The sequence below is a fragment of the Ursus maritimus genome, unplaced genomic scaffold (assembly GCF_017311325.1).
Source record: "Ursus maritimus isolate PB19 unplaced genomic scaffold, ASM1731132v1 scaffold_12, whole genome shotgun sequence".
Lineage (NCBI taxonomy): Eukaryota > Metazoa > Chordata > Mammalia > Carnivora > Ursidae > Ursus > Ursus maritimus.
This window is the reverse complement of record NW_024423564.1, coordinates 71,386,557-71,412,887: the sequence shown is the minus strand read 5'-3', so window position 1 is coordinate 71,412,887 and position 26,331 is coordinate 71,386,557. Positions and strand designations below refer to the sequence as shown.

General features: G+C 50.7%; 1 protein-coding gene across 6 annotated transcripts in view; it reads right to left on the bottom strand.

The window, feature by feature from the left end:
* The window catches only part of HIVEP3 (HIVEP zinc finger 3), a 450,052-nt gene that overhangs the window by 44,305 nt on the left and 379,416 nt on the right, over positions 1–26,331 (bottom strand). For all 6 annotated transcript variants that reach the window (XM_040627446.1, XM_040627444.1, XM_040627443.1 and 3 more), the window contains 2 exons: positions 8,742–14,340; positions 4,607–4,752 (listed from right to left, as the gene is read on the bottom strand). In XM_040627446.1, the coding sequence (XP_040483380.1) occupies positions 4,607–4,752; positions 8,742–13,808 (5,213 nt within the window). In that variant the 5' untranslated portion in view covers positions 13,809–14,340. The remainder of the gene's footprint in view (positions 1–4,606; positions 4,753–8,741; positions 14,341–26,331) is intronic.

Genomic DNA, 26,331 nt, shown 5'->3' with positions numbered 1-26,331 from the left:
CTCAGGGGCAGCCCTGGGCAACTGTGTGCCCATGAGTCACCTTACCACCCTCACTGGCCCACCCACAGCGGGGCTTCTGTTCCCTGCCCTGGATTCCATTTCTGAGTTGAGACTGGGCTGCCCCTCGAAACACGACTTCCCCCTCTCGATCCCTTGCTCCTTGCCCATGGTCACCTTTCTGAATAGCCCCACCCTAGCTGGGCCTGGCCTCTCTGGCTCTTACTGTCTGGTTCATCATTCCCTTCAGACCAAAGCACCCTCAAAGCTCGGGTGACCACTTTCAGCAGCCAGGCAGGTCTGATTCCAGTGTCTCCTTCTTCCACACCAGCTCTTGGGGCTAAGCTCCCAGCCTTCCTCGCAACAAGCGAACTTGAGTCGGGACAATATAGGCCTTACCCTCAATGAACAATTAAACTTCGTATGAGTGAAAACAACATTCCCCGACAAAGGAACCCTTCCAAAACAACCATGGCAAATGCATCGGTGCTGGGCGAGAGAGCCCACGCAGTCCTGATGGGCACTCCTGGAGGCTGCCTGGAAAATGCAGACTTTGTTTGGGTGTGGAAGTGATGGGAACAAAGGGAGGGGCTGTGTGCCAGGAAATCAATGCCACAGATAGGAACTGATGCATAGTGTGTACAAAGCAAGGCCCTAGGACCCAAGTCAAGAGGGGTCCTGGAATGAATTTCAGTGCCATGGTTATTCCAGAAGAACCAGGGAGTGGGAAGGGTCCGGAGGTTAGTTAAAAGAGAGGGTTGAGTACTGCCTCTGAAGGCTGGCTAGGACTTGGCAGTGGGCAGAGCTCAGCAGGCCCAGAGGGGGAAGTACAAGACAGGCAGGTCAGACTGTGGGTCCTGGAAGATCAGGCGGAGTTTTACCTGGATTCTGTAGATAAGGCGGCCATAGGAGGCCGTAGGGCCGAAGGGTGACACAGGCAGAACCATGATCAGAGACACTGAATGGCACCAACATGGGAGCCTGGAGACAGGGAGACCAGAGACCACAGCTGAGTCATGAACCACTTCATGTGGATACCAGAATTTGGGGGACTAATTGGAAGGGGGGGAATCAGGGGAAAAAGTGCCCAAGATGATACTGAGGTTTTGAGTGTGAAGGTCTGGATACATCATCTGAGATCTGGGTGCAGAAGAAGATTCTGTTGGTGGCTTGCTTAGCACACGCTGAAACCGAGGGGCCCAGGAGGCATCAGAAACAAGGGTATATAGTTCAGGAGTGAGGCTCTATCTGGACACCCAGATTTAGTGTTGCTCGCGTGGTGACAAGGTTTGAAGAGGAGACAGATGCTGTGGACAAGGGAGAGCACTGAAGGTCAAAAGGAATCAGTCCGCCTGACCAGGTACACACGTCACCATTCCACCCAGACCACCGACTGAGCTACCTTCCCTCTCCGCCTGTCCCAGTCTCACCCACCTTTCCCAGTCTGGCCCCAGCTTGTCCAGGAAGCCCCTTCTGGCTGTCCAGCCCCAGAGGTCCCCGCCTGCTGGGAGCATCTCAACATTAGCAGTCCACACCTCGGCACCGGGCCTCTGCTGCCACCTGAACCAGTCTCCAAGCCTCCCGAGGGCAGAACCACAGTGTACCCCCTCGGCTCCTGGTATCTTCGAGCACAGGGCACCCAGAAGGCATTGAATACATGGCTCCTCCTTGACGGATTGATTAATCGAATGATTTCTGGGTTGGAGGTCAAGATGAAAGGTAGGGAGACTAGTGAGTAGCTTGACTAGTGATAAAAATACGCACGAGCGTGGGACTCACGGCATCTACTCTTTGTGTCTGGCTTCTCGACTTTTGGCTCTGAATTCGATCTACAGGAATGAACAAGGACACATCTGAACAACACTGCTGAGTAAAAACAAGTTGCCGACAGATGTGAAACCCATGGGATTAGTGCTGTCGACCGAATATCTCTGACCCCCCACGTGCACAAGAGGGGTACATGCCTCCACTCTCCCTGAGGCAGGGGAGGCCACGGGGGCTTGCCCTGGCCAATGCCGTGGGAATAGAAGCTTCCGGGTGGAAGCCGTAAGGGCCAGTGCACAACGATTTCTCATCTTCCGCTCTCAGTCTCCATCCCCCTAGATCTCTTAGTGACTCCTAGGAACAGAAGCCCACACGGACCCTTGTCAAACAGGTCTGGGAGTGATAGCAATGCTTGCTGTGTTAAAAAGAAGAAGAAGAAGGAGGAGGAGGAGGAGGAGGAGGAGAAGAAAAAGAAAAGAGGAAGGAACGAGTCTAAGAACTGTGGTGGCCTCAGATGGGACTGCTTGAAGGATATAGTCGGTTTCTGGGTGGGGGACACCCTTGGCAGTTTGAGGGGGACATGGGATCTCGTGGTTGGTTGGAACGGACAGTCGCATCCTTGGCCCCATCCAAGAGATGCTGGAGGTGCCCCCACTACACGGTAACCTAGAACACACTCCGCAAATTTCCAAACATTCCTGGGTAGTGGATAGCAGCCCCAGAGAACCATGAATATAGAGGGGTCGCAAGAAGCGGGGGGTGGGAGGTGCAGCAGGGGCCTCGATGGGACAGCTGGGCTGCAGGAGAAGAGAATGATGGGTGACACTACATGACCCCGAAGTGCTCCGATAGGATGTGGTGAGGCGCGTGGAGGGCATGTCTCACGGCCTGCACAACAGAGCCAGATTGTCCGGAGGGACACACACCAAGTGGCTCCAGCAGAGACAAAATGCTCTGATGCGCACTGGTCAGCGTCATGGCACGGCCCTTACGTGGGGGAACACAGGCTCTCCTGCCAACCCATGAGGCCTGTTGTTTCCCCTCTTATGGATGAGGAAACAGCTGGAGACACAAGGGCTTGTCTGAGCCGGAGAGATGTAAGTGGGAGGGGCAGGGAGGATGGGCCTGGAAAGGGAGGGAGATTCTGGAACAGAGCAGGTGGGACTAAGTGATGACCTGGATGGGACAGTGGGGGGAGGGGGAGCCTCAAGGCCCAGGCTGTGGGAAGAGAAGGGGACTCAGGTGTGACCTCTCACGTTTCAGCTGCAGGCAGACCCTGTGGCAGAGACCCCAGCAGGGAGCTGGGGCTGTGAGGTAACAGGAATGGGGAGAGGTTCCTGCCAGCTGCCTTCCCGAGCTCCAGCTTCCCAGGGAAATGAGGGGAGCAGGGAGCCGCCTTGGGGACCCCAACTCCAGTCTGGAGGCAGCTGCTTCCCAGGGAGGAAGCAAACCTCTTCGCGCACACCAGCTAGCCCTCAGCCCCTGAGGGCCTCACGGGCGGTTCTTGGAGCCAGAGGACAGAAGGCAAGTCACTGTGAGCAGACGCGTCAATCCTTGGATGAAGTCATAGGGGGCCTCTTCAGTACCCAATGGTGTGAGACAGAGAGACACAAGAGGGCGCTCTATTCAAATAGCAGGGACAAAACTGGTCCGTCCGGCTTAGTCGTTGGAAAAAGCTTTGGTCCAGTGTTTCCCAATGGAGCTGCTACGGGAACTCTGGGCAGGATGTTTCTGCCCTAGAGGGTGGTTTCCCTACCACTGCACTTTTTTTGTCATCCTTGACCCCTCCATGTCACTGTGACACCCCGACTCCCCAAGTTTTGTTTCCAAACACCCCCTCTCCTGACAGCCCCAGCCCCTCACTGCCACCAGAAGATGCCCTCTGGTGGCCCTGGGGAGCTTGGCCATCTCTGCTCTCCCCAACCAGCAGAGGAAGCCGGCACCTCCCACTTTGACCTTGTGAGCGAGGCACCGGCAGGCGCTGAGAATGTCAGGTCCCCGGTGACCCCCATGTTGGCCGGCACTCACGCTCACGAGGATTCTCCCCCTTGGGAGGTAGGCGTTCCCTCGTGCTACAGTCCCTTGGGACCAGGTGGGACGAGGGCTGCACTGATCACACTGGGGACACAGACACAGGACCCTGAGACAGACAGCACATCCCAGGGAGCAAACACGTGGTCACATAGAACACAGCTTGCACAAAACTTCCACAAAGCCAGTCGGCGACAAGGCACCCTTCCGAAGCCCAGAGGGCCCCACAGTGTGAGTCGTGAGATGTTTAGATCGTTAGGTTTCCAAAGATAAGCACCAACGGTAAAAAAACAGCGATGACATTCCAAATATTTACCAACCAGTGAGTCCTGGACCCTGACCAGTCAGAATGGGGACCGGTGTAGACAGCTGGCGTGAGCAGTGCCTTCGTTTTGACCCTGCGGCCAGCCTGTGGACAGAGCCTGAGTCTCCTGTGGACACCAGGCACGCCAAGGTGGCGGCTTGCGCAGGACAGAGGTGATTTTGGGGGCAAATGCCCAAGGTCAATGGCAGTCCGGACAGGACCTAGGAGGCGCACTTATCCGCCCCAGTGTGGCAACTAGAAACCCGGCCAACATCTGAAGAAGGGGCTGCTCCTGTCCTCAGCACACAGCCGGTCCCCATCCCCCACCAGGGAGCCTGGTGTTCTGAAACAGAGGCGGCCTGCGAGTCCCACGAAGGTGGCGTCTGCTGGGAAGCGCCAGTGGGCACAGCCCGGCCCGGGGAGACGCTCACCGCCTCTCACCACAGATGGTACCACCTCTTCCTCCACAGGAAGCAGCACCAAACATTGCAAACCAAACATGATTCTTACCCTCCTTCGAAGATTTTGATCCTCGTTGGCTCCCCTCTTTTGGAGGCAGGAGCTTCCTCCTCCGGCTTCCCTCGCTTCTCTTCTTCCTTCTGCACTCTAGCTAGATCTTTCTGGCCTTCCGGGGAAACCAGCGAAGGGAGGTGAACCTGGCCCACCGCGGGAATGACAAAATCACTGCTGTTAAACGGGAGGAAGGGAACGGTGCCTTGGATGGCACTGCATGCTTACACCTCACGGTGTGTGGCCCCCTCAGCTTCCCTCCACCCTGCAAAGACACGCTTGAAGTACCCGTTGGCAGAAGGAAGGAAATGGATCCCTAGAGAGCTGAGGTCCCCTCTTCAAGGCCACCTGGTTAGTTGGTGTCAAAACTGGGACTCCCACCAGGTCTTTCTCCTGGGAAGACCAGGCCTTCCCACGAGAGCTGCATTTGCTTTTCCTGTCACATGAGTCTAGAACCTCCTAGGGACAGGTCCTCATCTGGGTGTCCTCGGTCACGCCAGCACCCAAAACAGAGCCTGCCTCAGAGATGTGTGAAGGGTGGTGAGCCAATAAATGATGAAACCCCCGACGGTCAGCTGCCCCAATTCTCTTTAGCAGATCAGAACATCAGGGTCACCCTGCAAGTTAAGGGCATTGCCAGGAGCAGAGTGCAGGTCTCGTGAGGGCCCTGACCAAGGCTTTGTGTGCTCACTGATGGGCATGCTCCTGGAGGGGGTGTGCAGGCTCTGGCTGGTAGTCTAAGGGCACCCATTCTCTTCACAGAGCTATGGGCCTCAGTGGTGGGAGCTGGCTCAGCAGGAATACGGGTCCTCTAGACCCTCTGATGGCAGCAGCGGGTGGGCACACCCTTGAACAGGGAGCACTGATGCTGGGCTGGGGGCTGGGGGCTGGGGCCAGCCGTGCCTGGAGTGAGACTCTCCCACTTCACGGCACTGTCAGTTAAGGTCATGTTTACAGCCCGTGGGAGAAGCACCCCTGTCTCCTGGTGCTGGGACAATCTAACCCCAGGGTCCTGTGCCAACCGTGCCGCCTGGCCCTGTAAAGGGTGGCCTGGGCTGAGCAGAAAGGGAGCCGGCAGGGAGTCAGGGGATCTGGGTTTTAGTACCATGGAGGCCACCCTGAATGCTGAGCCACCTTTCATGGACCGCTTCTCTTCCTGGGGTCAGTTCACCTCTGAGAGGGTTTAGATCATCTTGAAGATCCATTCCGGGGCCAACGTCTATGACTCAGTGACCCCCGCCCCCCGCCATGCAGTCTCTTCAGGATTGGAGACGACGAGTGCACACCGAGCAAGGCTCCAGACTGCTGCTTTGGCAGAAGGCAGCAGATTTTGTGCAGTGCCCGTGGATTTCCAGAGCACCCCGTTTTCCCTCCTCTCTCTGCCTGCCGTCTGCACCACCCGTGGAATGACCAAGGGGCCTACCACAGGCTGACAGATGACTTCTCTCTCACAACCAGCTGTGATGTCTGGGCGAAGCTGGAGGAGGCTGGTTTGGGTGGCAGTGTGCCACTCTGGAAACACGGCTGGAACTGAGAGGGGACCAGGAATCCATGCTGGCTTTTAAAGACAATAGTATGATTGTCTTTAAATCGTAAAAACGATTCTTGAGTGCCGGTGTGCCAAGCACTGTTCTAAACACACTTGGTATATTTCAACTCATTTACTTATCTCCACAGCCCTATGAGCTGAGTATTTTTAATATCTCTAGTTTATAGGTGAGGAAACCAAGGCACAGACAGAAGGGGTAACTGGCCCAAGGTCACACAGCTTGTAAGTGAAGCAGTGGGATTCCAACTGGGGAAACGTGGCACTGGAGTCCTTGTTCCTAATCTGTTTGCAATATGTGGTTGTCAAAATGACCCCCAAGCAGGAGAAACTGGGGAATGGAATGTGGTTGCAAAGCGACTTTTGTCTAAGCTGGGGTTTCTTCAGGGCTTAGATATGGAAAAAATACCTGTGGCCCAACTCAAACCTGATACGGTGGCCTAGACCTACAGGAAGATAGTTTGGAATATCCTCAAAATTCCGAGATAGCGCAAAGGGCCTTTCCAGAGCTACTAACAGAGAATGGAAGCTACAGGATGACAAACTCATCTCCGCTCAGTAAAGAACTTTCTTAAAGCCCTGTCCAGAGATGGGTTGTGCTGTACCAAGAGGTGGTGAGCTCCCCATCACTGGAGACAGGCAAACAGAGGCCAGAGAGAGGGGTGTGTAATTGTAGAAAGGCACGAAGCAGTGAGCCATGCAGCTATATTAATGCACCATATGGGTGCACTTCTGGTAGGAAACACGCCAGTGAATCTAGCATTTTATTCCAAGAAAAAGTTTGCAAGTTTCCGCTCATTTTATGAAAGCAGCATTTTAAACAAAAGATTGCCAAACTCAATTAAGCTAAATGAACTCTTCCTTTTTCTTAAATGGACTTTTCGCGTACAGTCATTCCAACAGAGAGGCAGTCCGGGTCATCTGGAAGGGCTCTGGAGTGAGGTCTAGCTCTGACTCTGGGCTCTGCCCTTTATGTGCAGCCCTGTAACGGTCACCTGACTTCTCCATGAATCGGCCTCCTCATCTATACAATGGTGACATAGCACCCTAACTTTCCAGTGGTCGTGCGGACGGAAGTAAAGTTCTACATGACAGCAGGGGCATGAAAAGTCGTAAGTATGAATATAATTCCAACAGCATCTTGGGTGTAGCTGTAGCCAGGAAGACACACTGGAGAGAAATCAGTCATGACATTTATGGCAAATGTGGAAATCTCATCTAAGGATGTCTTTAGACTGACAAGGATATTCAGAGACTAAATCTGGGAAACAATCCTGTGAAGAATATCCAGCTGAGCTAAGGACCAATTCAGTGCACAAAATTCACTCAGTGATAAAACAGGAGGAGACAAATAGAGGAGGAGTTCCCGAACACAGTTTTGTTCATGTGTCTGTGATATGAATTTCGTTTAGTGGATTTAGGCCTGATTTGATCAAAGCATCTGGTCTGAAGACACACTGATGAACATTTTAAAATCTGTAGTCACTTTTATGGGTTTGTTTTCCTCCAATAATAGAAAGAAGATAAATCAATTCTCTGAAGTCAGAGACGTCTAAGTTCAAATTCTGGGTGTGCCATATACCTGCCATGTGACCTTGACGCCTCTCACCCTCCGACCCTTGGGTCCCTCATCTATAGATGGGAGATGGTCCTGCTGCCTCACAGGTAGAGAGAAGCACTGACTGGTTCGGCACAGCGCCTGGCACACCGAGGCGACTCAATCAACAAGACCAACTGTTAGTCCACAAACACCGACTCAGCATACCTTCTTCGCACGGCCAGGTTGCTTAGGCTGGCCTTATCAGGGTATGCAGGTGTCGTGTATCTGAGGCAAAGTGGGAATGATCAAATTTCAAACTCCCTGAACTTGCAGGGGGTCAGTTCTCTCTACAGTTCCTGGAGCAGCCTCGGGTCACAGGCACTGGAGGAGTTCATGTGAACTTAGTCATGGCCGGGTGCTACCACACAGCACGGATGGGTCAGGCTGTGAGTGATCCTGCCCCCTGGTGGTGATGAGGAACACTGCAGCCAAGCTCTGTTGGCTATCCTGCTCACGGGAGAGAAAGCAGGAGTATTTCAGGAGTTGTTTGTGCCAAATTCTAGAAACTCGGGAAGTGGGAAGATTTTGAGTGGTACCAGAGAATGGAAATAGCAGGTGTAGTAATAAGAAAAGGAGGAAAAGCTAACAGGACCAGGGAGGAACATGTGGAGGGGCATAAAGTTTTGAAATTGCTGCAGGTTTTCCCATCAGCCAAGTTTTCCAACTCGTCGTTTGGAGAATTCTTTTTTTTTTTTTTCCTGGCTTCAGACTGTGTCTTTGATTTCACAATAGCAGCTAATGGGAAAGCAGGATGACTTTAAAGCTCACTTTATTGAAATGCATCTAGTCTGGTGATGTGAGGGACACACTGACAAAGAAACCCAATAAGTATGTTTTCTTATAAGGTGGCCAGTCACAGCTGACAGAAGGGAAATCTGCCCACTCATCTGGCTCTAGATATGCAAACAGAAGTTGAGGAGTACGTGGCTTTAAAAGCTCAGCAGAGGCTTTAAAACTCAGTGGGGAGAATAAAAACAAGGCTGACTTACCTCTGTCATGCGGGGCTTGCGGGAGCTGGATGGCACAAGCCTTCCTGTCTCAGGATGCGGAGCTGTGGCCATGGTGTATGTTTCTTTGCTCACCTTCTGCTTAGACCTCAGGAGGGACAAAGCAGCTTTAGTGGAAACCCCCGGAAGGTTGGGGTTGTACAAACTTATGCACCAACCAGCGTAAACAGAGGACCTCCTATCTGCATGCTGGATGTGATTTGGCTTAATGTAGTTTAAATAGCACCAACTGACATTAGTGGTCGTGTGGAGGCTGGGGAACTGCAGTACCTTCTTTGAGTCCGTACCTTCTTGCGACTTGGCTGGTCTGGGGGACGTTTCTGACAGAGGCAGCGAGCTGGAAGGTGCCAGTGGAGGGAGGTCAGGTTGTTCCTTGGAGTCTTCTTTCTTCACACTCAGTGGGGGCAGCCCTCTTCGGTAAGGCTTACCAGAAGGCTGGGCGTATTCCACCTCTGAGCCTGGGGCCGTCGCATGGGGCAATGAGGAGTGAGGAAGGGAAGTCATTTCTTTTGGGTCAGATGGATCTGAGGATAGGCTGGACGATGTTTCTAGCTCCCTCCTGCCCTGGCCCTGGCTGCTTAGGTGGGATTTCTCTGGCCTCTTGCCATCCTCCGTGCTGGTCAGCACCACACTGCACGGTTTTACCAGCTCAAGTGTTTCATCTGCCTTGGAAGCCTCCTCTTCCTTTACCCTTTTTTGCTGCTGGGTTTCCATGGTAAGTTCCAGGCTGCCAGCTGGTGAAAGGACGCGTTTGCTCCCCCCTACTGTTGAAGAACTCCCCTCCAGGCTCAAGACACTCTCTGATGACAGGGAAGTGCCTTTTCTTTCTGGTAACGTCACAGGCACTCTCAAGTATGGAGTCGGGAAGCCTCTGCTCTGCTCTTCACTTCCCCCAGCTGATCCAGGCCCCATCTCGTACACATCTGTCCCACACACAGTTGTCCCTTTGCACGGGGGCTCCTCACACTTGGGAAGAGTCACAGTTGCTGAGCTGCCTTGGGACTGGGTGACCAGGAGCTGGGAGAGGGTGGTGTACATGGCGCTCCCATACGATGGCATGTTGGTCTGAATGCGGACGGGCACAACCAGGGACACCATGGTGTCTGGACAGGCAGGCAGGGTTGGTGGAGGGGCTGATGTGGGTGCTGAGCAGCTGGCTGGGGGGGCCCCAGGGGGCAGCTGGACATCACTGCTGTACTCTGTGCTGGGGGAGAGGCCAGCACTTCCTGTTGCCAGAGGGGCCAGGCTGGTTTTGATCTGGGGCAGATGGCTTTCCACATCCCCAGGGAGTGGAAGTGAGAACTGGGATTGCAGAGGCAGGAAAAACCCAGAAGAGAGTGCCGATGAGGCTGGGTACGGCACGGGGAGAAACGAAGGGGGCTGCCGGAAGGGGATGCTGGCTGGGTGAGGCATGAGCTGAGGGAGGGGGAGCTGGCCTGGGTGCAGAACAGTAGGCTGGAGAGGAAGCGGTGGGGCCTGAAATAAGGAGGGAGGAAGCGGGGGCATGGAGTACGGTGTAGAGAGGAGGCTGGACATGGCCTGGGTGGAAAAGAATTCTGAAGACTGTCCTGGCTCATGCTGCAAGAGGTGCTGGAAGGAGAAGAGGGAGACAGGTGGGGGCAGGTACGGCTTCTCATGCAGGGGGGGCTGGGCAATGGGGTGATGAAACACTTGCAGGGCTTCTGTGTAGGGCGGAGTGGACCCCAGCGGGGGTCTGTCCTGCACCTGGCTCTTGCCTCCCGGGTGCCCACTGTGTGAGGTGGCTGCTGAGGGAATCTGGGGCAATGAGCTTTTGGTGGAAGGGTTACTGCATGAGGGCTTTGGTTCTTCACTCTCCTGTCTTCCCTTGGGGGCGGCCTCTGGCTCAGTGTCTGGAGGCCTGCTCAGAGAGGCCTGTCTCACCAAAAAGCATTTCCTTCTCTCTGGCGGGGCCGCTGGGGCCGCGGGGGCTGCCGGGGCCACTGGGGCCGGCACAGAAGGGCCTGTCAAGGACAAGCTGCCATAGTCGAATGATTTGCTGCGTGTCTCGGTCATATGGGCAGAATGGGAAATGTTGGGGCTCTGCTCTGAGGCTGACCTCCGCATCTCTCGGGCATGCGGGTGGTGGCTGGGGACGGTCAGCATGTGGGTGCCCAAGGGTTTGGGGCGTGTGTCAGATGAGAGCCCAGGGGCCTCGGCTTTTCCGTGGTCTTCCCTCTCGAAGGAGGCGGAGCGGCTGGACCCGCTCAGGGAGACACTGCTCTCCTGGCTGGGACTGCGAGACAGGGGTGCAGAGGACTCAAAGCTGGACTCCCCCGACGACTGGGCCATCTCTGCCAGGCGCAGCCTCTTCTTCTTGGGCGGCAGCTTCTCAGCTGGGAGCTGGGCAAGCGTCTGGCTGCGCTGGGGCCACTGGAATTCCTCTGTCTTCTCGGGTTCCTTAGGGGGTGGCTCGGGCTCTGTGTCTGGCCGGTCGGGCTCCTCGGTCACCAGGATCTCAGGGACCTGAATGTTGGGCTGGCGGACCAGCCTGGGCTGCAGGGAGTGGGCCGGGCGTCCGTGCGGGGCGGGTGGAGGGGAGGAGAACGGGGCCGGGGGCTTGTCTTCCCCTTCCAAGCCACTGGGCTGCTCCAGAGAGTCGGACTTCTCGAAGGAGCTGGTGTGCTGGATGACAGAAATTTCTTTGGATGTTGTTCTCCTCTCCTTCCCTGACTCTAGGCCAGACCCTGGCTTGGGAGTCCTTGGCTGGAAGCCCGTGGGCCCCTCCAGGGAGGGCACTGACTTACGCGGCTCTGCTGGTGACTTGGTGGACTCCAGGGGAAGGTTCTGAGCAGCATCAGATGGTCCGGGGCTGCCGAACTGACTTCTTGTCGACTCAAAGGCAGGTGGCTCCTCCTCGTCCCCAAGGCTCTTCTCTTTCCTCCTTTTCCTCAGGGGAGTGAGCTCCAGGGTGGTCCCCAGTTTGTAATGCATCATCTGGGACCAGGGCTCGTGCTCAGCCTGACTCTTCTCCGCTTCTGGGGACGCGTGAGCACCTGCAGCGCTGGGCTTTGAGACCTGAAGCTCCGAGCAGTAGTACTTTCTGTGGGCTTCGTAATTGTCCCTTTTCTTGTAACGAGCACCACATATGTTACATTCATAGACCACCCCTTTCGTTTTCAAACCCTTCTTGGTCTTTTTGGTGAGTTCGCTTTCCTTGGCTTCTGGCTCGTCAGCGGGTTTGGAGGCCGTGTCTTTGCTACTGGGCCCCGCCTCCTCCGAGCTGTACTCCCCGCCCAAAGGGAGCTCGATGGCCGGCTGGCGCTTGAGCATCCGGGGGTGGGAGGTAAACACGTGACTGCTGCGGCTCAGGGCTTCCGAGTCGGGGATGTGGTCGTCGAAGGAGTAGCTACCCCGGAAGGTGTGATGGGGGGTACTGAGGGTGCAGGTGGCGGAAGGCATTGAGTGGCTTCTCAGCAGAGGCACAGGGGGGGTGGTGCTGGGCGGGTGCTGGAGGCTCAGCAGCGATTGTTCGGGCTTGGTTGTTTTCTCACCGTGGGATGACAGGGGCTCCCGGTAGAGGCTGGACTTGGGTGACTCCATGCTGCTGCGCCTGGACAGCGAGCTCCTCCTCGGCTTCACGCTGTCGATCTCGCTGGTGTCCACCACAGCCTCGTTGATGGTGATCAGCTTGGTGATGTGCTCGATGACCTGGGTCCGGGGCACAGACAAAGGCACCAGGCTGGGCTTGTCTTCGGCGGACAGCGGCAGGAGGGGCTGGGTGGAGGTGGCCGTCAGCATGGTGGTCCGCTGCCCGATCCGCCCGCACTTGCCCAGGATGATCTCGGCATAGGACCTTGCGTTGGTGTTTGGGGGGCTGACCTGCTGCTCGGCGCTCTCAGAGCGGGAGAAATACCCAGATTCTGTGCTCCCTTTGCTGCCTGGGCTCAGAAACGCTTGCTCGTCCATCACCTTCTTCCTCTCACTCAAGCGGAGGGCCAGCTTCTGCTTTATCGTGTGGGTGTCTTCGGGTTTCTGGCTCAGGGGGTGTTCTGACGAGGGCTCGGTGAACGGAGCGGGGTCCTCAAGCGATGGGGCTGAGCTGGACTGGGACAAGGAACAGCGTTCGTGGCTGGAGCCCTGGCTCCCGGAGCTGTACAAACCACTGGACAGGAGGGGGTGCTTGGGCCTGGGGGAGAGCTCTGCGGGGTGGGTGGATGCGCTGCCCGTTTCCTCTTCCGAATCTGTGCTTTCCCCCTCGGTGGGCTCCTCGAACTCCTCCCCAGGGATCCTCTCCATCTCCAGCCCCGGGGGGTACATCTCGCCGCCCACTCCTGAGGCCAGGCCGGCTTTGATGCGGTGGGCATGGGACTTCCTGTGTTTGTACAGGTTACTCTTGGTCTTGAAGGAGAAGCCGCAGGGGCCGCAGGGGTAGGGCCTCTCGCCGGTGTGCGAGCGGATATGCTTCTGGAGCACGCTGGGCTTGGCGCAGGGCCGGCTGCAGTACTGACATATGTACTTGCCTGGCTTCTGTGGTTTCCTCTCCTTCTTGTGCGCCTCTTCTGGGGGCTTCAAGGATACCTGGGAGGGACGGGGCACAAAGACTTTGGGGAGGCCAGGCAGGTCCTCAGGGGGAATGATGGAAGCGTGGGAAGGGAGGAGCTGGCTTGATGGATGGAGCCCAGGGGTCACGAAGGAGCTTGAGGGTCCAGGTCTCATGGGGTCGACCAGCTGCCATGTGGACCCCTCCAGGAGATGCTCCGGTTTGCCAGGTGACATGAATGCTGGTGTCAGAGGGTGCTGCGGAAGCTGTGAGAGGGGGATGGAGGTGTCAGTGGAGGACCTCTTGGGGGGCTTCTGCTGCTGGCCTGTTTTCTCCTGAGAGCCTTCCCTAAGAACCGACGGGGGGCCCGGGAAGGGCTGCGGGGCCAGGAGCTCTTGGAGGGGGCCCTCTTGGGGGGCAGCCGTACTGCTGCCTGGGTACGGGGCACTGGATGAAACACTGGCCTGCACGGCCTCTCCTTTGGTCAGCCGCTTCCGGGGACTTCCCTCAGCCTTCTTGGTGCCCTTGATGCTTTGTTCAGGATCCATGACCTCCACAGAGACTTGAGATGCTATTCAGGGAGGGTTGAGGCAGGCTGCATTTATGAATAATCCAAGTGTCCCAAGGAGGCACCTGGTTTTGGCCACATTGGTCAAGAGCTGTGGAAGCCAAACCCAAGATGGGCTTTGGGAGTTTTTTTGCAAGTGTCACTGGCTGCGAGTGGACTCAGAGCAGGTCATCGGGGCCCACACTATTCACATAGGTGAGGCATGGCCCTCTACTTCGAAGACAGAAAACGCGTCAGCACTTTCTGCCTGAATGTCTGTTGTGGAAACGTCATGAAGGATGTCAATGTTGCCATCATACTGTTTCAGTTGGCAGTGGTGAGTGGCCACCCACAAGTCCCCTGTGTGCTATGCGGACAGTCGGAGGCTAGAGACATCTGTAGGCATGGTCCAATCATCCCTGGTCCCGGCACTGGAGAAGCCACGCTGGCTGCCTCGGGCAGCTCCGTCCTGCCCCTTCTCCCCTGGGGTCCGTGTTGGAGATCCGTGGCCGCAGAGGGGAAGTCACGCTCTTCTAGTGATGAAAGCACACACACAGAAATACACACACACACACACACACACACACACACACACACACAAGAGAAGAGAGAGTTACTGCAACGTGTCCACGACCCGTGCAGCTTGGACTCTGTGAGACACAGTGATATTCCTAGAAGATTAACTGGGAGACCCGACCAGAAGTCACAGCCCCCCACTCCATGCACCTGCGCAGAGCCCAAACCTCCCCCACCCGCACTCACAGTGGTGTTGGGTGACCTGAATGCCACCTGTGGTTCTGAGGACTGTGGCTAGGCTGTGTGTGATGGTAGGAGTAGAAGGAGGAGGCAGGGCAGGCTCCGGAAACCACAGAGCAGCTGGGGATGGGAAGCTTCGGCTCTGCTCTGAGGCAGGTTCAGCTCCCAAAGCCTCCATTGCCCAATTTATATGATGGGATAATATCAAGTCCTGCCTCGATTGTGCCTCGGGGCTGCACTGGAGTCCTACATGATAATGGACATGGATGCCACTGGACAAATGTGGGCTGGTCCTACAGCTGGTGGAGGAAGAGGTGCTGGGGCGTTATTCAGGGCTGAGCTTTCCAAGGGATAGATTATTCTCAGGTTGGTATTATTCCTTCTCTGGCCCTGGGCTCTGAAGGTGTCCATGAGGGGCACCACTCATGGTTTTATCACCCTTGCTGCCTTGCTCACCCAAGCCCATATGTCACGGAGAAGCTAAACCCACCGCTCCAGCCTGTGCAAACTCACAGTCTAACAGAGCCATGGCTACGCTGCCAAACAATAGCTGGGAGGATCGTTCTGGCAGGTTCCTCCAGCTTTTCCTGGCAGCCGAAGAGCAGAGGGACATGGCCCTTAGAGCCAGAGAGGAACACATATCTAAGTTCTTTGTAAGCAAGACTTTCATTCCTTTCCTTCTTTGCAGGAAGGAAAGTCTTGCTTGCAAAGAACGTTTTCACGTGGTACTTCAGACGGGCAGTGAACGGCGCACGAGGTCATCTACCTCTTCAAGTGACAGCCCTCCAGCAAAGGCGGTGACTGACTTTTGCCAACAGAAGGTCACAACTCAGCAAAGCCTATTCTTTGAGCAAGTCGAAGGCTTCCTCTAACTCAGGCACAGGAGGCATCCTCACAGAGCAGGCTGAGTGTAGGGAAGGCCGAGGAATCTCATTTCTCCTATTACTGTCAGTAGGGTGGCTACATCAGCTAGCATCATCCAGACTGGGGCACTTTTGAGAGTGAAAGAGGCACAACCAATAATTATGGAGGAGCAACAGGAAGAAATCAGGGCTGTCCCAGGCAAGCTGGAATGAGTGGTCTCCCTACAATCGCATTTACCTTGTGACCCCAAGCAGGCCCAAGTGCTGTCTCTGGGTATCTGGTACAAACTTTTAATCTTTGCTCTGGGGACTGAAATTACACCATGGCCTCCTAATGGATTCTTAGAGATTGGGTGTCTAGTCTAATCCCCTCACTCAACAGATGAGGAGGCTGAGGCTAGAAGGATGCTGTAATTTTCCCTAAAACTTGCACAGTGATGGCGGTGGGGTCAGACTACTCTGTACCTCCCGACCCCTGGCCAGGGCTCGTCCCCTGCCACAATGAATAAGTGTCCTCTAGGACTCCCGTGGCTCAGTGGGCACCAGTCTACAGCTCCATGTGCTACGAAAGCACTGGCTTGGCCCCAAGGGGCATGGCTGGGGCTGTATCCCTGGAGAGCATCTGCAGGCATCTAGAACCTTAACAGCCAAGGAGGCCTTTCAACTTCTGTGCTAAACTCACTGCGGCTGCTAGACAGGAGGAATGGGGGGGGGGCACAGCTAAGGTTGAGGAGACTATGATGATGGCCTTACCCCAGGTCTTGCTTATCTAAGCTAAGGCAGGACAAGGCAGAGGTCATGTGCAGTGCAGAGAGAGAACCACTCCCTGGGCTGGTCTGGAACCCTTGGTGCGGGCCCTCGGGTGCTGTGTACGGATGGTAAAGGGTTTACTATACTTACTATTTCTACTGACCCTTTCATGCAAGGATCTCCAAGCACCCCCCAAATACTAGCTAGTGGTAAGCTTTGCTTCTTCCAGTGGATGGATGGATGGGACCCTGTGGCATGACTGAGGCTCAGTGGGGCTCAGTTGGACAAGGAGGACCCTACGTTGTTGAGTCCTGCGGTTCTCCCTTCATCCAGCCATAGGCTCTCCAGGGGCAGGTGGAGAAGCACCCAAGGGCTGTGGTTTGGAGCAGTTCACAGGCCAGGCGGGAGGGGTGGGGTGGATGAGGAAGATAGTCAGGTAACTGTTATGTCATCAGGTGACTCGCTGGGTCAGCACCATGTGCCGAGGGTCAGCTTCCAGCCTCCACCTGTGAGCAGGGCCCGGTGCTCTTACAGGGAGGGCCCTCCTGCCTGAACCCCGAGGGAGGAGCAACCAGGACACATCCACACCGTGGAGTCAGTGAGGCCTGTGAGCTGGAAGGCCTGCTCCTTTGTTCTGCAGGGAAGACACCTGAGCCACGGTGGGCTATGACTAGCCCAGGGCCACACTCGTCCTCAGACTCCTGGGACAGGGCTCTCTGCGACCCTGTCTACACCTCATGACGGGTCTGAGGTTCTTAATATAAGAGGCAGCCAGAACTGGGAGTGCAGACATGGGGAAACCTGTGAGAATTCAGAAGGCCTCAGCCTTGGAATGCATTGCAATTCTGACTGGCATTAATGCTTTCTTTCTTTTTAGCTCCTGTAGGAGAATGATTTCTAATCATTGTGACCAAGTGATGCCAAGAGAATGGTTTTTTTTCTAGCTTCTCTGCTTCTGAGGGTATGTGTAAAAATGTTAATATAAACTTGAGGTAACAGAGGAAAAAGCTGCTTCTCCAGAGAATTGCTAAGGGCACCTGTAAAAGTCACCAGCGACCTGAGGTCAGAGGTAGAGGGTTTCCCTGACAGGGCCCAGGAGCCAGGCCAGTGGGGGCCTGAGCCTCGGGCCAGAGGGAGGATGGACATCGTCTGCAGTTGGTGGCAGGAGGGCCTTGAGGTCCATGTTGTCTGGCACTCGGGCCACAGCCCTCAGAGAGCTCTGGCTTAGCAACCAGCTGAGAACCACAAGGAGAAACTGAGCTTCAAGAGCCCATTGGTTAACATATCAGACCACTCAGCTTCTACTTCTGGAAGCTTCGTAGGTCTAGCTGTCAGGACAGCCCAACAGGGAAGCGGGTAGGGTGCTGGGGCTGGAGACCCCCAAAGCATTAGGGTGTCCTCTGTGTACTTGTGTGAGTGTAACCACAGGATCAATTCCTGTGGGAAGGGGAACTACTTGGCTAAAGGGAATGTAACTTGAAGCGTTTGAGGGGTCCTGACGAATAGCTCTCCAAAAAGCACAAATTCGCGTACCCACCAGTTGCACGTGAGGACTGCTTCTCCAAACTCCTTCCTACCTACCTCTCTCTAATATTTACAAAATGGCTGTACTGGTTTCCTCCTGCTACTGCCACAAACTGTCACAGACAGAAACTTAAACAGCACAATTCATCACTGTACAGTTCTAGAGGTCTGAAGGTCTCCCTAGGGCTAAAATCAAGGTAGGGCTAGGTTCCCAACCTTCCTCTTTCTGGAGACTAGGGAAGAATCTATTTTCTTGTCTTTTCTCACTTCTAGAGGCTGCCTGCTTCCTTGGCACGTGGCCCCTTATGTCTTCAAAACCAGGCAGCAATAGGCAGCCACATCCTTCCCACATTGAATCACGAACACGGACTGCCCTGCCTCCCTTTTCACTTGTAAGAACTCTTGTAATGACACTGGGCCCACCTGGATAATCCAGGATCATCTCCTTCCTCCAAATTCTTAATTTAATCACACATGCAAAATTCATTTTGCCACGAAAGGCAACATATTCACAGGTTCCAGGGATTAAGATGTGTGACATCTTTGAGGATCATTATTCTGCCTACCACAGTGGTAGTTTGTTTTCTTAAATTTTCTTAAATTTCTTTTCTTGATCTCTAGTGAGGCTTGGAACTCTGGGGGCACCTGGGTGGCTCAGATGGTTAAGCATCTGTCTTCGGCTCAGGTCATGATCTCCAGGTCCTGGGATCGAGCCCCACATCAGGCTCCCACCTCAGCAGGGAGTCTGCTTCTCTCTCTGCCTCTGTCTCTCCCCCTGCTTGTGCTCTCTCTGTCTCTCTCCCCTTCAAATGAGTAAATAAAATCTTAAAAAAAAAAAAGAACTCTGCACAAACTTATTAACCCATTATTTCATTCAGTTTTATTTTTCATATCTTTTGCTTATGTTTCTAATAAATTATATTTTTCTTATTATTTTACATGAACTTTTGATATTGGGCATATTAATCCTTTTTATGTGAACTGCAAATATTTTTATTTGTCAGTAGTCTTTAGCTTTTCTGAACAAAAAATTTTGTTTTCATGTGGTCAAATGCATCATCAATCTTTCCCTTTTGGACTTTTAGATTTCATGCCCAAGATTATTTTCTAGAATGTCACCCAATTTCTTCTAGTTCCTTTAAGAATTACTTTTTTTCCTCCCTCCCTCTGCCCCTCCACCCCTTTGTTCCTCCATCCTTCCCTCTCCTACTTCTTTCCTTTCCATTAAATCTTGGTTCCATTTGACATTTATTTTTGTGTAAGGAATGACGTAGGGATAAGGCTTAATTTTTCCCCATATAGATATCCAGTTTTCCTAACATCATTATTGAAGAGTCCACCCCACTCTCCGGAAATGCCCTGGGACACTTTCTGAAAGCACAGGTTCTAGCCCCATTCCAGATCCACCAAAAAAGAATCTCTGGGGAAAGGACCCTAGAATCCGTATTTTTACAAATTTCTCCTTGTAAATCTAACAAACACGTTTCTTTACTACAGCCTGGTATTTGGGAAAACTGATGAAACTCCTCCAAGTGCCTCCTGTAACCAATCACCTTGCCTCTAGGTTCCAAATTCCCCACCCCAACCCACCATTCATTGTGGAAAGAGAATTCTCTTCAATTGTCAACCTCACCCAGGCTCTCCCTCTGTCAAGAACACTCAATAGCTCCCCACTGCAGGGAGATTCAGCCAATGGCATTTCAACTCCCATAACAGGCCCTACCTAGCCTTCCTGGCCTCCTCTCTCCACCCTGCACTTTCACTGTGCATCACCCTCTAACTGGCATGTTCTTGACCTCTCTGTGTTTACACACTGCTCTTGCCAAGGGAACAAGCAGAGAAAAGAATCTGAACACTAATCCCGCAGAGGAGTTAGGGAATGCATGCAGAAGATGTGTTTGAGCCTGGCCTTGAAAGATGGGGAAAATATTGATGGTTAGATTTGGAAGGAAGGGATTCGAGTCTAGGCGGGAGGTGTAACATATGCAGAGCACAGGAGGCTGGAATGCGGCCACTGGGAATGTTGAGTTTGTGGCCTCTATCCTAGCCAACGCTTGGGGCTCCTGAGCCCAGATCGTCTGGGCAAGGATCCCACACTGTGCTGGGGTGAGTTCAGGGCACAGGCAGGAGCTTCCACACATTCCCTCCTAGGCCCTAGAATAACATAACAAAACAAAACAAAACAACAATGCCCCAAACTGTGAAGTCTCAGTTGTGCCACACATCTAGCTGAGCTGGGGTTAGTATTGGCCCTTGGAAAGCAGGTGGAAGGCACAGTCCCATGGGATAGCCAGAGGCAGACTGCTGGCTGGATAAAGTTTTCAGGGCAACCAGACCCACGCAGGCTCTGGCCTGGATTCACTCATGGAAAATAGGCACTACCAGGGTCTGATGGATTACCTTCACGGGGATGAAGTTTTCCACTAATCAAATAGGTCACATAGGGGGGCTTCTTTAAGAAGCCTAAGATGTTGGGTCTGTGCTTAACCAGTTCATCAGCATCTTCCCAGCAAACCTGTGTCTCCCTGGACTGGACAGAGACTGGGCTTTATTTATCTTCATATGTCCAGTGCCTGCCACTGAACCTAGCACTGAGTAAAATATTGAAAATATTTTCAAAATACCTAAATGAGTATCCACCATGTCCCCAAACTAAAAATTAACATATTGATCCTCACACAGGTCCCCTTTTTGCAGATAAGAGGACCAAGACTCAGTGAAGTGACACCAGTATCTTCAGATGACACAAGAAAGGGCAGAGGTAGGATTTGAGCCCTGAGAGCAGGCTGCCACCTAGCAAAAACCTCCAAGAGTGCTGACCTTGATCACAAGGGCCCAGCTGGATTTCCTCTTCCTTCCCAGCACCCAGATCCTCCAGGAAGTCTTCCTGGTTAATTATAGCCACCTCCGCTCGCATCGAATTCTCCTCCCCGTGTGTAAATCACTCTTCATGACCCCGCTAAACTCAGGGCTGAGTTTCTTGATAAATGTTTCCCTAACCGCAGTGAGTAGTAGATTATTCACTGTCTGGGAGGTTCCCAAATCACTTCCCTTGGATGACTGTGGTCTCTGCATTTCTAGTTTTCCTTCTCCCCCTTCCTAACCCCAAGACCCAGGCAGGGCTTGGAATTTCTGCACGCTGGTCAAAAAGCAAAGTCTCTTCATAACTAAGAGGAACCTAGGCAATCCTGGGTGAGTTACATCAGGCTGGGGTTTGTCCTCCTGTCAGAGAGCCCGCGGACCAAGGTGGAATTGATATCACAGGGCAGACAAGGTCTCTAGCAACATCCCCGAGGAAAGCAGGAACATGCTTCACAGTCAAGACCAAGAAATAATGCAGACAGAAAGATCTCCACTCTGTCAGACCCGTGGAAGCCCAGACTTAGTCCTGAGTACATGTAGTTGTGACAACTCAGGGAAAGAAAGTCCTAACCTATGTCCTGTGTCTAGACAGACAACTGAACTCTTAACATGTGTTGGGGCTGTTCCTAGTGTTCTATACAACAGCTCTATCAGGTTGACACTATTTTCATCCTCATGTTACAGATGAGGAAGCTGGAGCACAGAATCACGAAGGTGGCAATGGCATGGCTAGAACGTGAACTGGGCCATCAAGTGACCTCTGAAGTAGAGACCCTTAAGGCAATAGAATCCTGGGAGGCTCAGTCAGTTAAGCATCTGCCTTTGGCTCAGGTAATGATCCCAGTGTCCTGGGATCGAGCCCTACATGGGGCTCCCTGCTCAGCAGGGAGCCTGCTTCTCCCTCTCCCTCTAATCCGTCTCCCTACTTATGCTCTCTTTCACTGTTGAAAATCAATAAATAAAAATCTCAAAAAAAAAAAAAGGCAATAGAATTCTGGCAGACAGAACCCAGATTCAAGTCCCAGTCCTCACACTTGGGTAACTAAACCCTGTCTGGCCTTGGTAGGAGTTTTGTTTCCCCCTTCCACCTAGAAAAGTACAATGTTTAAGTCTTGTTCCCATTAAGATTGAAAACGAACCGCAGTCAGGCCCTGTAGTCTGGTCTCAGCAGGCGCCCAGTGAATCCCAGATGCTCGTAGTTAATTAATCTACTAAGTTCTACGTTGTTATATATCTAGTTATCGATCTACCTACCTATCTCATCATTTGTGTATATCCACCTTGTTTGGTAAAGATTAAAAGAGGCTTCTGGATGCCCGTGAGAACTGGTGAGCTTCTGAATTTAACTTGACCTGCTTATCTAAATGGTCCCAGAAGTACTTGTAGGTCAAAGGACTTAGGGAAGAACAAAGCCTGAAGTGAGAGTCGGGCCAGATTGGGCAGACTTGTCAGCCATTTACATTCTTCCAGTCTCTCATCAACACCGCCTAAGAAAGACCTGCACTTCACACTTGCTGCCGTGGCCTGTTCGCTCATTAGTTTCCAGCAGGTCTCTAGCTGTCCCTTTGATGGCCTTTTGTTTCTACACAAATGACAGTGGTATAAAAGATATACCTGTCTACAAACCTCCTGGGTAGTTAAGGTTCTTTGGTCTACTGTGAAGGGCAATATATAGAATACACTATAACACACACACACACACACACACACACACACAATTATAGAATAAACCACATAAAGAAAAATGACCAGGGAGACTAGGTGACATATATAGTGTATTCCAAAGTTGGACAATGACAAAAGTAGCGATTACCTGTGGTCTCCACCATTCTTGCCCACATGGCAGGATGAATATAAGTGTACAAGTAATGATACAGCACTTATAATGATTACTTGACAACTCATTTGTTCCTTTGCTCACTCAGTCTGCAAGCATTACATAGGCCTTCTCAATGCCAGGCCAGTAATATGAAAACAGACATAAATTACAGACCTTACTATAAAACTACAGTAATCAAGACAGTGTGGTACCAACACAAGAGAGACCAAAAACAAAAACAAAAAGAAAAACATCAATGGAAACAACAGAGTAATGAAACAGACCCCCTCATATACAATTTCCTGATTTGTAACTAAGGTGCTATTGTATTTGGTGAGGGAAATAGAGTATTTTCAATAAATGGTGCTAAAGCAATTGAATATCCATGTGGGAAAAAAAATAAACCTTGGGCCCTACCCCTACCACATGCATAAATTAATGCGAAAAGGATGATTAGCCTGAATACAAAAGATTAGATAATAAAGCTTATAGAAGAAAACACAAGAACATATTTTCATGAACTTGGGGCCAGCAAAGATTTCTTACAGTTTACAAAATGCACAATCACATCATCATAAAGGAAAGAACTGATAAATTGGACTTCATTAAAATGAAAAACTTCTGAAGAAAACTTTCTAAAGACTGGCAAAATCTTCAAAGCCAAACACATAATTTCTGTTCATCAGAAGATACTAATAATAGAATAAAAATACAAACCACAGACTGGGAGAAGATATTTGTGATACATATTCAACAAAGGACTCACCTGGAATATAGAAAAATCCTAAAAATGAATGTAAAAAGGTAGATAATCCGATTAAAAATGGTCAAAATTAACTCTAAATGGATCAAAGACCTAAACGGAAGAGCTAAAACTATAAAACTCTTAGAAGGAAACAAGAGGGAAAACTTCATGATATCGGATTTAGCAACGATTTCTTGGATATGCCACTAAAAGCATAGGCCATCAAAGTAAAAATAGATAAACTGGACTTAATCAAAATTTAAAACTTTTGTGTGCCACAGAACATAATCAACAGAGTAAAAAGGCAACTTACAGAATGGGAGAAAATATTTGCAAATCATTATGTAAGAAGGGGTTAATATCCAGAATATGTCAAGAACTACAACTCAAAACCAAAAACCAACCAACCAGATTAAAAAATGAGCAAAGGACTTGACTAGACATTTCTCCATAGAAGACATACCAATGGCCAACAAGCACATGAAAAGATGTTCAATATCACTAATCATTAGGGAAATGCAAATCAAAACCATGAGATATCACCTCACACACACTGGGATAGCTATGATTAAAAAAACAACAGAAAAAATAAAGTGTTGGTGAAGATGTGGAATAACTGGAACCACTGTGCACTGCTGATGGGAATGCAAAATGGTATAGATTCTATAAAACAGTATGGTGCTTCCTCAAAAAAATTAAAAACTGAATTACCATATGATCTAAAAAGTCTACTTCTGGGTATAAACTCCAAAAAATTGAAATCAAAGTCTCAAAGAGATGTCTGTCCACTCATGTTCATAGCAGCATTAATCTCGAGAGCCGAGAGTTGGAAGAACCCAAGTGTTCATCTACGGATGAACGGATAAAGAACATGTGGTATATACAGGCAATGGGGTATTATCTCGTCTGCCTTAAAATGGAAGGAAATTCTGACACATGGATGAACCTGAGGATATTATACTAAGTGAAGTAAGCCAGTCACAAAAAAACAAATACTGTATGATTCCACTTATACGAGATACCTACAAGTCAAGTTCTTAAAGACAGAAAGAATGTGGTTGGCAGGGGCTGAGGGGTGAGGAGGGTTGAAAAAATTGTTGCTTGATGAATATAGAGTTTCAGTTTTGCAAGATGAAAAGAATTCTGGAGATTCATTCACATTGCACAACAATGTGAAAATTCTTAATACTACTGAACTTTGAAACGGTTAAGATGGTAAATTTTATGTTATACGTATTTTATCACAATTTTTAAAAATGGCAAAAGATTTGAACAGGTATTTTAAAAAACAGGTTGTCTAAATGGTCAATAAGCATATGAAAAGTTGTCAGCACCATTACCCATTAGGGAAATATAAATTAAATCTACCACCCACTCATCAGAATGACTACCATGAAACAAACAAAATGACACCAAATGTCGGCAAGGATGTTGAGCAACTGGAACTCTTCTTGTACATTGTTGGTGGGAAGGTAAATAGACACAACCATCTGGACAACTGATTGGCAAAATCTTCCAAGCCAAACACACACCTGCCCAATGACTCCAAAATTCAATTTCTAAGAAGATATCTCACATAACTGCATCCATCTGTCTGTCATAAAACACAAACAAGAATGTTCACAGTAGCTTTATCCATAATAGCAGAAAACTGAAAAAAATCTAAATGCCAACAATGAATAAAACAGATAAATTGCAGTATATTCATACAAGAATTATTACATAGTAATAAAAAAGAACGAAGTACTGCTATAGAAAAAATATGGATGGATCTCACAGATATAATAACAAGCAAGGAATTCAGACACAATAGACTATATACTGTATAAACCCACTTAACTGAAGTTTAAAAATAGGCAAGACTAATTTTTCGGCATTAGAAATTGGAATAGTGGTTAGCTTTGGTGGGACAGGTGGATATTGACTAGGAAGGGAAATACAAGAGATTTCTGGGGTGATAGAAATGTTCTAGATATTGATCTGGTTACATATGTATTGCACAGGTATATATATATGTAAAAACTCTTTGTGTTGTACACTTATGATATGTGTACATAATTATATGTATGTCATGCCTCAATTAAAAAAAGAGACATGGACTTTGCACTTAAAAGATACGAAGCCTTTAAGGAAAGAGACACAAACAAAACCAGGTAATAAGGTGTGGTAGATGCCATGACGGTAATGGGCTCTGAGTACAGGTTGGTGGGGAAGAGAGGGATCATGAAGGTCGGCTATAGAGAAGGTAAACTGGGCTCTGAAGGACAAACGGATTTCATCAGGCAGAAAAGGAGACCAGTGTGGGCAAAGGCAGGATGATGCTAGGGTAAACCCTGGGTGTGTGAGGGGGTGAGCAGTCCAGCATTAGAGGGCCAGGTGTGCAGTGCACAGTGGTGGGAGAAGCAGCCAAGGACATGGATCAAATCAGGCTTCTGGTATGTTTATTTCAATGAGTTCCCCATCAAGGTTTGTTGAATGAACGGATAAGCCTTCCCATAGTCATGACACATCTGATGCCTAGAGTCGCAGAACAGGTATGTTTGTGTGGCAGCAAGTAGTGATGAGATCCAGTACTGGTGTGGTCATGGAATTCACTTCTTCTAAAATTATTAATTTCCTCAAAGTCAGCTGTCTTCCAGGCTCCAGAATTTGAAACCATCCCCACTCAGTTATGGGACTGACTCTCTGCTATGAAAGCTGAGTAACTTTCTGTATGTACTCTCTCCCCAACTTCCTTCCAACCATCTCACCATTTTTGATAATTACATATTGGTTGTCGTGGCAGTTGTCTTAAACAGCTTCAAATAATATACTTAGATTGCTGTTTCCTTGTCTGTCAACTTTAGACAGTATCTATCCACTTTCTGTTACGAATAATGAAGAAATGTGTGTACATACTCTTCTTTCCACCTCCTTTCCTCCATCCACCTACAAATTTTTGTTAGTTATATATTATTACTCTTACATTTCCAAGTTGCATAACACTTACATTTCTTGTATATTATAATTAAGTCTAGTCTATAGACTTAGGTCGATTTTAAAACTTGAAGCTAATCAACAATATGTTTATGAAGATCTCACTCCCTGGGGTGAGTGAGATCTTTGTATAAATGGACTCAAGAAAAAGAAATGTAATTTCACATGACTGAAACTTCATCACAAGAAAAGTCTACCATAAGTAAAGAACCAACACATCTTCCAATAG